Source organism: Arachis hypogaea, chromosome 6, assembly GCF_003086295.3.
Source record: "Arachis hypogaea cultivar Tifrunner chromosome 6, arahy.Tifrunner.gnm2.J5K5, whole genome shotgun sequence".
Lineage (NCBI taxonomy): Eukaryota > Viridiplantae > Streptophyta > Magnoliopsida > Fabales > Fabaceae > Arachis > Arachis hypogaea.
Window position 1 is genome coordinate 94,405,909 of NC_092041.1, and position 13,853 is coordinate 94,419,761.

General features: G+C 30.2%; 1 protein-coding gene across 4 annotated transcripts; it reads left to right on the plus strand.

Annotated features, from left to right (window-relative positions):
• The first annotated feature begins 5,538 nt into the window (after nucleotides 1-5,538).
• LOC112696998 (glutamate dehydrogenase 1) lies at nucleotides 5,539-12,118 on the plus strand. Of its 4 annotated transcripts, none has more exons than XM_025749966.3 (10): nucleotides 5,539-5,804; nucleotides 8,530-8,671; nucleotides 8,809-8,922; nucleotides 9,142-9,363; nucleotides 9,691-9,765; nucleotides 9,879-9,995; nucleotides 10,262-10,512; nucleotides 10,945-11,020; nucleotides 11,125-11,211; nucleotides 11,687-12,118. In XM_025749966.3, exons 2-10 carry the CDS (start codon nucleotides 8,564-8,566, stop codon nucleotides 11,870-11,872), a joined length of 1,236 nt encoding a protein of 411 aa, XP_025605751.1. In that variant the 5' UTR covers nucleotides 5,539-5,804; nucleotides 8,530-8,563; the 3' UTR covers nucleotides 11,873-12,118. The 4 variants fall into 4 exon arrangements, with proteins under 4 accessions (XP_025605751.1, XP_025605753.1, XP_072053435.1 ...); XM_025749968.3 differs by having other exon boundaries at nucleotides 5,539-5,772; XM_072197334.1 differs by having other exon boundaries at nucleotides 5,544-5,620.
• The last annotated feature ends 1,735 nt before the right edge of the window (nucleotides 12,119-13,853 follow it).

Consider the following 13,853-nt stretch of genomic DNA (forward strand, 5'->3'; position numbering starts at 1 on the left):
TTTGCTATCAAGACCAAAGTTTGGTCCTAAACCAATAATGAAAGAAAGCAAAGTTCCATGCTTTCAACGGATCCCACTTTCAAGTAGTGATGGATTTCAAATTCAATTAACTTGAATTAACTTGCATTGGAACCATGAGAGAGAAATTACAATTGATTTGATTGATTGCCTTAAGAGAAAGTATAGGGAGTGAATGGCCTAAGCGTACAATGTATACAATGGAAGTTTAGAAAGTATTAGAGATATGATCATTAGTGTTACATTGTTCTGTCAGGTTATGCTTTTGGGATGAGTAGGTTTGACATGGTATTAGAGTTTTAGATCTGAAAGGTCAAGGATTCGATTCTTGACTCCCTAACACTACCCTTGCCTTAATAATGCACGCTACTCAGCAAAGGGAAGTGGAAAACTTAATTTACTCTAATTCTCTCCCTTTGTTACATTGATTATTATTCAAATTTTCTCTCTTTACTCTCTCTTCTCTTTCGGACACTTCTCAAGAAAATATGGAAGCTATAGCAAGCTACCAGAAAGAAAAAGAAGCAAGTAACAAGACCATTGTAATGATGGCAAGAAAAAGAAAACAAAAAGTATGTTGTGGCTGAGATCTTCACCAAAATGGGGAAAAATTTGGTGAAGTAAGCTCATGCTCTCCAGGGGCGGAGCTAGATGAAATATTAGAGAGAGGCTAAAAATATTTACACAATAAAATAATACTAAAATAAAATTTTAAGGGGGGCTAAACTGAAATTTACATATAATTTATATGTAAAAATTTAAAATTAGGGGGGCGATTGCCCCCTTTTGGTTCTATGTGGCTCTGCCACTGATGCTCTCCATACCAAAAATGGAAGAAGAAGATCTCGGTCAGAAGAAGAAGATCTCAGAGGCATGGTTCGTCTCTGCTTTGTGCTCACTCATCACAAAAGTTAGCTAGGGAGGCTACGTGAAGGAGGAAGCGAAAGTAGAGCAGGAGGAGCTGTCATGCATCAAGAATTCATCAAAGGCTAGGAATCCTTCTTGGAGTGTAAGTCAAGTTGGATGGCTCGGATTGATGAAGTTTGGTGTAAAGGGAAGACTCAGAGGTAATTGCATGTTGGATATAGCATTCGGTTATCTCTCCTTTCTCTCTGGCCGAACCGGTTTTGCATGAAGAAGAAGAAGTTTAGCTTAGTTCAAACAGTTTCAACCGTGGAGGCTTCCCCCCTATAAATAAGGGAGAAGAGTCAGGATTTGAATCAAGAAAAAGAGTGAAAGCACAGTGTTCACATAGCTACCTAAGCTAACAGAAGTTCTTCTCCTTCAATATTTTATATTTTGTAATTTTCTGTTTAATTTTGTCTGTCTTGAGTCTCATGAAAAAAGACAAATAGTGAGGTTTGTAAGAAAAAGCCATAGAGCGGAAAAAGGCAGAGAGTGCAAAATTAAAAGAAAAAACCATAGATGTCCTTAGAGGTCCTTTGTACATCTGTGTTGTGTATCATGATTCTGTAGGAATCCCCTTGCAAGTTGGGTTAGCACTTTGCAGTTGAAAGCTTGGTGGGTTACCAAGTCAAGTTCAGTTTTAGGAATAGATTCTGAACTTGTCCCAGATAGGAAGAGTAGTTCTTAGGAAGAATTGGTGTTTGTAATCAAAGATGATTATAGTGAAATTCTATCATTGCTGTGATGGAGACTGGATGTAGGCTGCATTGTACTTAGTAGCTGAACCAGGATATATCTTGGTGTAATTTTCTCTCTCTTCTACTTTATTTCTGATTCTGCTGCATATGAGACAAAACTGAAAAATATCTCCTGGATGGTCACGAGACAAAACGAAAAAGTCTCTTGGTTAGGCACATGACAAAAATAAAAAATATCTCCTCAAGTATTTTGAAGGACAACAAGAGTTACTAAGTAAAAAAGGGGGCTAAGATTCAACTCCCTTCTCTTTTAGCCACTGATAAACCATTATATATATCTGTGTGTGTGTTTTAAAGTTATCAAAATTTATTATTTTTTGTTATGTGTGTGTGTGTTTTAAAGTTATCAAAATTTATTATTTTTTGTTATTAATATGTAAAAATATAGATTAAAATATATTATTAGATTACTAAATTAAATTGAATTAATAGTTAAAAGTAATGACTAAAAATAATATATATATATATATATAAAAGAAGAATTTTAAGTGTATTGAAAATACTAATATTTTAATTATTTTAATTATTAATTTAAATTATAAAAAATATATATAATATATATTAACAAAAATCAATGATTAAAATAACTAAAACATCAGTCTTTTAAGTACACTTAAAATTCTTTTTAATATATATATATCATCATAATGTTATGTTGAGTTGTAGTTCTAATAAACCAGATACACACATATGTTGATCCAGCATGGAGATTGAATTGATTGAATTGAACCTTTTGTGTTCTGTCTATACCATACTTTGAGGGGTGTTCTAGGCTCAAAAATTTAAATATAGGCAATTTTTTGGAGTTGTTCTTTAAAATAGACATGTGAAGTGTTAAATTTTAGGAAAATTTTTAAGTATGTTGTCATATGGTGTTTCAATTATTTTTAATTGTTGATATTTTTATAATGATGGTGTTCATTTTTTAGCCATTGACGTGACCATCGGGTAAAGTGAAAACAAAAATTAATCGTCAATTATGAGAAATATTTTTTAATTTTTTTAATTCATCTCGTAAGACGTGAGATTAGTTTAATTACTTAAAAAAATATATTTAAAAAATAATATTTTAACCAAATAAATTTTGTATGATGAAACATTTCTATTAATTTAGAGATTGCGAAAAGCTTAATAATTTAATAATTATTTTTGCATAATCTATTTATTTACACTATATTTAAAATAAATATAACATAAATATATTTTACCAACATAAATATAAAAAATAGAGTTTTTTAATATAAATTATAAAAAATATTTATTTTTTCAAAATCTATTTCTAAGCTTTATTTATCGATATGCATGTATTTTTTTTGTATTTGAACGACGACAAACTCTATAAAAACTAGTAAATTCGCCGTATCCATGGCGAACTCTATAAAAATTATAAAGTTTTCGGTACGGCAAACTTACTCATTTTTATAGAGTTCACCGTAGCATACAGCGACTGACAAACTTACCCAAATACAAAAAAAAAACATGTATTTTGATAAATAAAATTCAAAAATAAGTTTTTAAAAAATAAATATTTTTCATAATTTATATTAGAAAAAAATCCTATAAAAAATACTTTAACGAGTACTATGTTTATTACTAATATATTTATGTTGTATAATTTATTTATAATATATTTAAAATAAATATATTAACATAAATATATTTTACTGACACGAAGATTAAAAATACATTAACGTTAATAATATACTATAATTACTACTAATATATAATTTTAATTTAAAATCAACAATAACATATTATTTTCAGAGTATTACACATTATTAACATTTTAACATTAATAATAAGTAATTTTTATAGTATTAGACATAATAATATTAATATATAACAATTATAAATACAAAAAAATACTTTCTTTTATTAAGTATTTTACCTTCTAATATTAGCATCTGGATACTCATTTTAATAAACTTAAACATAATATTAACATACATACGTAATTAATTTCTCTAAATATTTAAAATGACAATATCAATATAGTAAAAGTCAAACAACACATAATATAATATGTATATATTGATATAAATAACTCTAAAAAAAATAATAATTTACATATCAAGAATAGTTTAAATGTAAAATAATATATTCTTCTGATAGAATTAAATTCAGTACCATTTTAATTTAAATCACACTTTTTTTATTAATAACCACAATTTTATTATTGTAAAGATAGACGCACAAATTTTATCTTTTTCACCTCTCCCTCACATCTTCTTTATGACAATTTTACTTTAAAATAGTATAATTTGTTTTTTTTCTTTTAGTACAGCGAAAAGAAAGACCCAAATTTATAGAAGAAACGCATCATACATCCTGATCAAAACCTCCAGCGTCCGTGTCGCGCCCCTGCTTTTCGCCAGACACGGACCTAACAATAACAATGAGGGGGCAATCTGTATTTTTTTTTTTAAATAGTTATATATAATGTTCTCCTATTTTAAATTTTAAATAATATCACTACAAATAAATTGAATTTAATTGGCCTAATTCTTAAATTTATTTTTTTCTATTATTTTAACTATTATTTAATTTAATTAAATTTAATTTTGTGCCATCACTTCTTTATTTTTTTAAATTTTTTTTATTTTTATATTTTTATTTTTTTCTATTTTTTGTTTAGTGGTCATCTTTTTTTCGTCAAAAGATAAATTTAAAACTTTTTATGATTTTTTTTATATAACTCTCTATGACTCTATATATCTTCTAATTTTATTATTTCTCTTTTTGATATTTTTAATTACAAATTTTAATTTATAATTTAAGTATTAATTTAATGTTTTATTCTCTTCATTACTTTATATATTTTATTTTATTTTTAGTTTATTCATCCTTATTACTTGTTTATTTATCTATTATATATACCTATATTGCATATAAAATTTTAAAATAAATTGATTAATTTAAAAATAATAATAAAAAATATTTTAATTATAATATATAATTAAACAGATATATAAAATCTTTCATCTAACATTATATCAAAATTAAGTTAAAAAATATATAATAAATTTAATTATTTTAAAAAGAAAGAAAGAAAAAAATTATAAATTAAGTTTCTATTATTTTATATAAATATATTTTTTATATACAAATTTAATTTTTCTAATATTTATATATAATTCTAGTTTCAAATCATAAATACTAATATATTTTTAGTCGCTAATTTTTTTTTGTGACTTCTTAGCCGCTAATATATCAATTAATTTAGCCTTTTATTATTAAATGTGTATAAAAAAAATTAGTTAGAATAACAAGTTATTTATAATTTAATTAAAATATTTTAAGTTCAAATTTAAAAAAATTATTTTTTATAAATTATATATAATAAATAATATTTTAAAAATAAAAATATTCATTAACTTTTTTTAATTTTATATCTCTGTATAATTAATAATTTTTAATAAAATTTATTTTAATAGGTATATATTTTTGTCTCCATTTTTTAAATTTTTTTTGAATCTGTCATTGTTATTTTGGCCATTCTCCAAATGAAAGTGACGTCTTCTCGCCAATTGCGAGTTGACAGTGCCAACTTCTCGCGCACCTGCAAAATACACTTGTCACCAATCTCGCATCCAACCTCTGTTAACTTCACTTTCTAACATAACACCGAAAAATCCCAATATAAAAAATAATGGTGGATACTACCATGAAGATTTTATTATTGTCTTTATATGAAGATGCTTCTTTTTTACCATTAGATGATGAAATGTATGGTTTGATTTTGATGTGTTACAAAAGTGTTATTTTTTTTAAAGTGTGGCTAAACAAACAAAGTACACTTTTAACACAAGAATCTTCATAAAAAGATGTTTTTAGCATCTTCATTTGAGTAGTTGCCAAAAATAATTTCTGTTCTATAAGTTGCAACCATTAATTGAAAGGCATAGTTCCCCCCTCTCCCTTATTGAATTTGATTCCATGTAAGGAATTCAATTCTTATTCTCGTCTCTCCCAATATTAAGTATTTATAACCCTTTGTCTCTGTTCTCTTAAACCTCGTCTTTGGCTTTGACTTGATTCGGAGTCAGTTTAATTAAAAGCTTCAGAATTACTGTTTCTGTTTTCTGAAACTGTGAGTTCAACATTTTTCTCTAAATTTCTTTGGTATGTTTTCTCATCTCTTTTTCTCACATGATGTTAACAAATTTTGGTTGTTTTTTCTTTTTAACTCATTCTCTGTTGTTTTCTTAGGTTGGATTTGATATAAGTTATTCAATACATGTCAGTAGTAACTAGTAGAGTAAAGTTGTTCATTTATGTGTTAATATTTATTTAAATTAGAATAAAGAGGTAATGGTGCTTTTTTCTTAGTGCCCACTACTAATTATATTACCAATTTCACAAATAACGTTGATTAGAAGTGCTGTTCAAAGGGGCAATCCTCTCTTGTTTTTTTTTTAATTATTATCAGTTTATTTTTATGTCAATTCTAAAACGTGTTAATTACCGTGGCATATTATTTGCTTATTAGTTTAGTCCCACATGACTTGCATTATCATATTATTGATGCCTGTGTTAATTTTAAGCTGGTATTTCTTTTATACATACAAAATTTATTGTTTACAGCTCAATAGAAAATGATAGTTCGGTACACAAGCAGTCCATAATATCGTAGGGTTTAAAAAAGGGCGCACCCAAAAAGTATAATGTATGCGACCTATCTTAATAATAATTACATCAGTGTATATTAATATTACAGAATTTAGTCCACCTAACTTTTAATGAATTTTGTGATCTGATAATTTGAAACTCACTTGTATAAACTGAATTAGATTTGTGTCGAGGATTTCATCAATATAAATAAGAATTGTGGGTATGCCTAATATGTTTAATCTGATCCTTCCACCTTATTGTATTATATCAATAATGAACGAACCACAGTGCATTCTGGAAAGCCGCTTTTGGAAGAGGTTATGGTATGCATTTTGTTGTTCAAACCAACTGCATATATAAATACTAGTTAGTCATATGCTGATGTGAGAATTAAGATTTCCCTCGGTTTTGGGCTGCCACATATGTCATGTGTCATTCCAAATATTTTTAAGAGTTAATAATCCTTTTGTTTTTATTAATTATTTGATTTGACTTGATTACCTAATCAGTGATTCAGTTTGAATTCCTATCATCTAATAAATTCCTATCATCTGCTAATCTAGTTGAATCCCCTTGCCCTTGCTTTAGAATTCACTTCAACCTTATCCCATTACGTTACATATAGATATAAATTTAATTTTAATGCATACACGTACATCTACGTTAGCAACAATAATTATACTTTATATTGACTGTTAAATAATCATCTAAAAAAATCAATATGATAGGCAGCAATATAAAATATTTTACATTGTCAACATATCAAAATTAAACTGATATATATACTTCAATTTCTCAATGGCAATTCCTAACATATTCTTTTTTCCGAATACCCAAGTGTTGCTGAGATAAAAGCCTTAGATAGTTAGATTCAAAGATTGCCAGTTAAATATGAAAAGAACAAGTTGGCAACTGGGGTTGTTTTATTATATATATATAAACTAACAAATAGGAATAGAAGCACCACCACCTTCTATGTATAAATACATCGCTGTAAACTTTGGCATTGCTTCGTTTTATAATTGGCAGATAACAAAAAATATTATATTATGTGATTAGAAGTCATAGTCGGCAACACAAGCCACGAGATACTTATGTGTCACTTTGAATACTTTACATTCATATTTCCCAAATACCCGGGGACTCCAATTGAGGAAATGTTGTTGGTGCAATGAATGTAATTTTAATAATGATCAAATCAAACACTAATAACTTTTTACCTGTTAAGGGTACCCTTGGTTCCAACCTCACCTGGATCCTGCCTCCTAAGATAATGTTGGAGACATTCAGAACTTCTAATTTGGCCCTTCTTGATGTAATAGTAAGAGTAGTTTTTCCTGTGATTCCTTTTAAAATCTTGAGCAAAAAAATAAAAATAATAAAATTGAAAAAATAAACCCTCTTCCCAATAATAATAATAATAATAATAATAATAATAATTACACTGGCTACACAGTTCATTCATAAGCTACATAAGCAAGTGTATTTAAGGGTTCCCGAACTTATAAGTGAGAAAAATCAAACTTTGTTCATCACATATACATTCCTAGTAGCTTGCTAGGTTTCTGTAACAACTTTTGTTCATGGTGATGTGAAAGAAGCTAGATCACAAAACAAGGTACAATCCAGAAGATATATAACAGGAAAAAAACAGTATCTCCCTTTCTTTTCACATTTTTATTTCCTATTGTATGATCTTGTTGATTTTGCATGTAAAATGGCAACTACATCATTCATGCCATTGATAAATTGCCACCAAAAAAAAAGTTAGTTGTATGTAAACTCAATTAAGATGTATCTAGTCTTGAGTCTTTTCCTTTTATTATTATTATTATTATGACATATTTAGTCGTTGCAAGATAGATGATATCATATATTTCTTTCTATTATTGTTATTATTATCTTTCTATTATTGTTATTATTATCATTTATAATTCTCTCACATGATTAAATGCTGATATTGATCCACATGGTATTGTTATCATTTATTAACGTTGCTGGCACTTATCCAATTTCTTTTGTCCGATATTAGACTACTTTACTAGTTTATATTGTTGACATTGACTCCACCTTGCTCTAATGTATTACCTTCTGCTATAAATACATCCTATGGATCTGGTTTCATATTCCACATCATTTGTTTGGTGCCAATCAATATTACAGTAACAGTGCAAGATCTCTTTTCTGTGCTTGAAAATCTCTCTTACTGAAAGGATTTTTAATATTGTTGTGTCAGAGTTAGTGCATAGAGTTTCAAAAGGAGAAGAACAATGAATGCATTAGTAGCTACCAACAGGAACTTTAAGTTGGCCTCTAGGCTTCTTGGATTGGACTCAAAGCTTGAGAAAAGTTTATTGATTCCATTCAGGGAAATCAAGGTAAGTGAAAAGTTACTTTGGTTTTCTCTGTATGTGTTTGTTCTGGTAAATTGGTTCTAACTCTTGTTGTTTTCACATCTTCTGTTTCATATAGTTCATAAAAAATAAAATAAAAAATAATGATCCATACAATGCAGGTTGAATGCACCATACCTAAAGATGATGGCACATTAGCATCATATGTTGGGTTCAGGGTTCAACATGACAATGCTAGAGGCCCTATGAAAGGAGGAATCAGATACCATCCTGAGGTTATTATTCTATTTTCTAACTTAGGATGTGTTTGATTGAAGGGAAAAGAATTATGAAACAGTTCAATTAACCACTTTGACTTGCTCTCAATTCATGTTCTCATTTCACAAAAGTAACTGTTTGTTACAAATTTTCCATTCAAATTATGTTTCATTCTTTCCTATAGTGGCTATTTCTCAGTTCTCAATCTGAATTATGTTTTACATTGGATTAAACAGGTTGATCCAGATGAAGTGAATGCTTTAGCACAACTAATGACATGGAAAACTGCGGTAGCAAATATACCGTATGGTGGCGCCAAAGGAGGAATAGGGTGTAACCCATCAGAACTAAGTCTCTCTGAGTTAGAAAGGCTAACTAGAGTTTTCACACAGAAAATCCATGATTTGATTGGAATTCACACTGATGTGCCTGCACCCGATATGGGAACAGGACCACAGGTATGTGCAAAGATTTAGCAGTGAATCTGCAGTTGTTTGTAAAATTACCAAGATCATGCTTTTGTTAACAATCAATACTTGACTTATGTTATATGTACTATTCAAAATAATGTCCTTTTGACCTTTTTCTAGTATATTTATAAATAAATGCATCATGATACAAATGGTATTTGATTCAATGATTTATAAATGGTTCAATAAAAATGTCAAAATGTATAGTTGACTTAAAGACACACTAATAGATATGCAATAAACAAATAAATAAAAGATGCCCCCATTACAATTTTGTAACTATATTATCTTTCCGTTTGGTTATTTTGTATGCAGACAATGGCATGGATACTAGACGAGTATTCGAAATTTCATGGTTATTCTCCTGCAGTTGTGACTGGAAAACCGATAGTAAGCAACTTTTGATGTTTGTCATATAATTTGAATTAGCATTGATCTGGCACCAAAAAATGCTTAATAATTAACTCCCTTTTCTTTTCTAACTACATTATGTTTCAAACTAGGATCTTGGTGGATCTCTAGGCAGAGAAGCAGCCACAGGAAGAGGAGTCCTCTATGCAACAGAGGCTGTGCTTAATGAGTATGGAAAGAATGTATCTGGACAACGGTTTGTCATACAGGTAATTAGTTTTTGTACCTTACTTTTTGCTCCAATTGATCCTTATGTTTGTGAAATTAACATGCATTCTATTTCTACATTATGGTGGTAACAATAACAAATGAGGCTTTGGATTGTTGCACCATAGCTTATATATAAGAAAAGAATGCAAAATTAGCTTTGTTGATAGCAAAAGGGTAAATTTACTTCAAAGTTGATGCACTTAGTATTTTAATGAATTTGAGATTGATTCATAACATCAGTTATATCATCTTTGTATGTGATCAGGGTTTCGGAAATGTGGGATCTTGGGCTGCCCAATTAATTAGCGAGAGAGGTGGAAAGGTTATTGCTGTGAGTGATGTAACTGGAGCCATAAAGAACAACAATGGCCTTGACATCCCAAGCTTACTCAAGCATTCCAAAGAGCACAAAGGAGTTAAAGGATTCCATGGTGGTGATTCCATTGATCCTAAGTCAATATTAGTTGAAGACTGTGATGTTCTGATTCCAGCAGCTCTTGGGGGTGTCATTAATAGGTACTTTTCTCCACACAATACATAAATGATATGTATGTTTGCAGGTAAACTACCAAAATGGTATCTGAAAGTTTATGCCGCTGGCAAAAATAACCGTTAAGGATACAAACAACAAATAAGTTATTGAATGATTTGAAAATGCGACAAAAGCTAGACATTTTTGTCATACAAAGCATGAGCCACTTCAAACTCTTAAGACGGGATAATGCATTATTACTATTGAACATCTTGAAGCAAATTAAACCTGATCCATTCATTTTCCTTAGTGAGTTTAGTACCTTCATTTCAAATGCTAGCAAATTATTTATTGCATGAGTTTATCACCTTCTGTCTCGTGGCCTCCTAAATGAATGTACTAAACATGAATCAGAATCTGGGGTAGGTCTATCTATTTCTCTTATTTATTTATTTTTTGCTTTTGTTTGGTTGAAGGGAAAATGCAAATGAAATCAAAGCCAAATTTATTATTGAAGCAGCCAATCACCCCACTGACCCAGAGGCTGATGAGGTTAGCTTTCTCCCTTTTCACTTCTATTTTTCCAGAAAATGGAAAGAATGAAAAAAAAAATAACCAAGAAATGCAATATTGATAACTGCCATGGTAATTTGCAGATTCTGAAGAAGAAAGGAGTTGTGATCCTTCCAGACATATATGCAAATTCAGGAGGTGTTACAGTTAGTTACTTTGAGTGGGTTCAGGTAAAATAATCAGACATAATGAATTGTATAAGAGTAATATTTCAAATTAGTTCCTAAAAAATATTTAATGGGACACTTTAGTCTTCAATAATTTTTAATCACCCAATTAGTCCCCAAAGTTTTATTTGTTAAACATATCAGTTCCCAGATTGTTCAACTATATGGAGGGACTGGTTTTTGAGAATTTTAAAACTATTAGGGACGGGTATTCTTTACCAAATAACGACAAGAATTGATTTGTCTAACTTTTTACCAAATTGGATGTGAGGATTGATATGTTTAACAAAATAAAAGATTAAGGACTGATTTGGTAATTAAAATTTGTTGAGAATTAAATTGTCGGACTAAAAATTCTTTGGGGACTGATTTGGTATATTACTCATAGTATAATTTCACAAAGATGCTCTACAATATGTAGAAGCATTATAGTATACTATATATAATCCTTGGAATGTTTGTTTCTTTCCATACACAGAACATCCAAGGGTTCATGTGGGATGAAGAGAAAGTGAACAATGAGCTAAAGAAGTACATGACAAGAGGGTTCAAAGATGTGAAAGAAATGTGCAAGACTCATGAATGCGATCTTCGAATGGGAGCCTTCACTCTTGCAGTTAACCGTGTTGCAAGGGCCACTGTCCTTAGGGGTTGGGAAGCTTGACATCATCCGTTCATGGTGCTGCTGCTGCTTTCAATAAGAGTTCCAATCACAAAGTTTTCCTTTTTTAAATTGCTTTTTCATGTGATGGATGAAATGGTGAATTAGAATTCTCATCCCACATTTTCATGAAATCATATATATATGATTTATCAAGGGATGGTTTCCCTTATCTATACTTGGACTCATATTCCATAACTTCTTGTTGTATAAATATTTTTTCAGGTACAATCTTCTTATTTTAGTTGATATTCTTTTGCACTATCAATACAAACGAAATTTATAACAAAACAAAGTAAAAATTAAAAAAAATGAAGTAACAGAAGTAAAGAAAAAAATTGTGTAGTTCAGTTTTACATGTCGTTTATTTCATTAAATTAAATATAAATCATAATATCAAAATTTCACATACGGTTACTGTTGCTAAGGACGTGCGTGTTTGGATGTTGTTGCATTTCTGGTTGGGGTTGAGAATAGTGGAGAGTATGGGTTGCTTGGGAAAATGGAAGGCTTGAGGTTGACTTGGACTAATATAATGTTGTTCTCTTTTGGTTATTTTCTTCTTCAGAAGAAGAACAAAGGAGCGATGATGAAGAAATTCGAAACTCGGGGGAAGGAAGAGATTGACGGTGAGAAGAGAAGATAAGGGGGTAAATAATGTATTTTGTCTGGAATGATGTGATATTAGCCTATTACATAAAGCGATTTTTATTGAGTTAAATCTCAGGGTGGTCCTGAACTTGCACTCGACTCTCAAAGTAGTCATTTTACTTGCATTGGTCCCAATATTGTCTTCGAATTTAACAACGGTGACTCACGATTGTCCCTGAAGCATTTTTCGGAGAATATTCTCAAACGGCGTGATGACATGTATGGAGAGGCGCCACGTTGGATATTTGACGTGACTGTTATCATCTTTCAACTCAATTTAGTCCCTGAATTATTTTATAACCCTAATCCCCAATTTATTATCAAAAACCACTTTGTTTCTTCTTCTTTGCTCTCCTTCATCTTCTTTGCCATTGTTGACTATAATTTGGGTGAGTCATGATGGGTGGAGTAATAGTTGAAGTACCTGGTGGTGTGATAATTGGTTTGGCCCTTGCTTCCTTGATTCTGGCATTGAATACTTCGCAAGCATTGTTACATATATTGTCACATTTTGGTTGGTTGGGAAAGAAAGTTCGACTCCATGCATCTCTTCGTCATTTGGAAAGGTACTCCCATGCTTCCTTTAGCTCTCTAAATTTTCATCATCCCCTCAACAAATCCTCTTGAGTAGTAGATCTTGCACACTCCCACAGTAATCTTCTAAGTTCATTGTCTTTCCACTGGTTATTGAAGTTTCTCCATAAGTGCCATACACAAAATATGTGGTGGACATCAAGGAAGACCTCTTACACAGCTGTGATTAGCCCCTACACGAAACCACTGAAATCAATAACTTACAATATCGAGACCCAAAATGGTCCCTCACCTTACATAAGTGACATCAAATTAGTCCCTACACATGTATAAGTGACAGCAAATTCATCCCCATGATTTATTAAGTTCTACTCCTATCCCATTCTATCAATACAGGCAATAACAATGTGTGAAATAAACCAGTAAATATAGAAACAGAATCATGAAAGCAAAATATGGCTACAAAAAATACATAAACCTAAGGAGTTCAACCTTTACTAAAATACAATAACCAGTAAATAGCAAAGACATCATTACCTTTTGCATGTCCAAAATAAAATACCACCCATTTTGGGTGTAGCTCCCTAGATCCTCATGTAGTAGCTCAAGGAACCACCTCCAATTATCGGTGTTCTCCACTGGTACAATGGCATTTGCAATGACGTAAATTGCTGCCAAGATTTGTCCACCAAATCTGATTTTTAGGAATGCTCCATCAAGCCCTATTAGAGGTTTGCATCTCACCCTAAACCCATTCTTGCACCCATCCAGATAAATATACATCTTGTCAAAAGTGGGC

What these genes read in the sequence shown, in the direction of transcription:
- LOC112696998 (XM_025749966.3), top strand. Translation starts at nt 8,564, where the DNA reads ATGAATGCATTAGTAGCTACCAACAGGAACTTTAAGTTGGCCTCTAGG. An exon ending in GACAACGGTTTGTCATACAG is followed by an intron (nt 9,996 to 10,261) that starts GTAATTAGTTTT and finishes GTATGTGATCAG; the next exon opens with GGTTTCGGAAATGTGGGATC. An exon ending in CTGACCCAGAGGCTGATGAG is followed by an intron (nt 11,021 to 11,124) that starts GTTAGCTTTCTC and finishes GGTAATTTGCAG; the next exon opens with ATTCTGAAGAAGAAAGGAGT.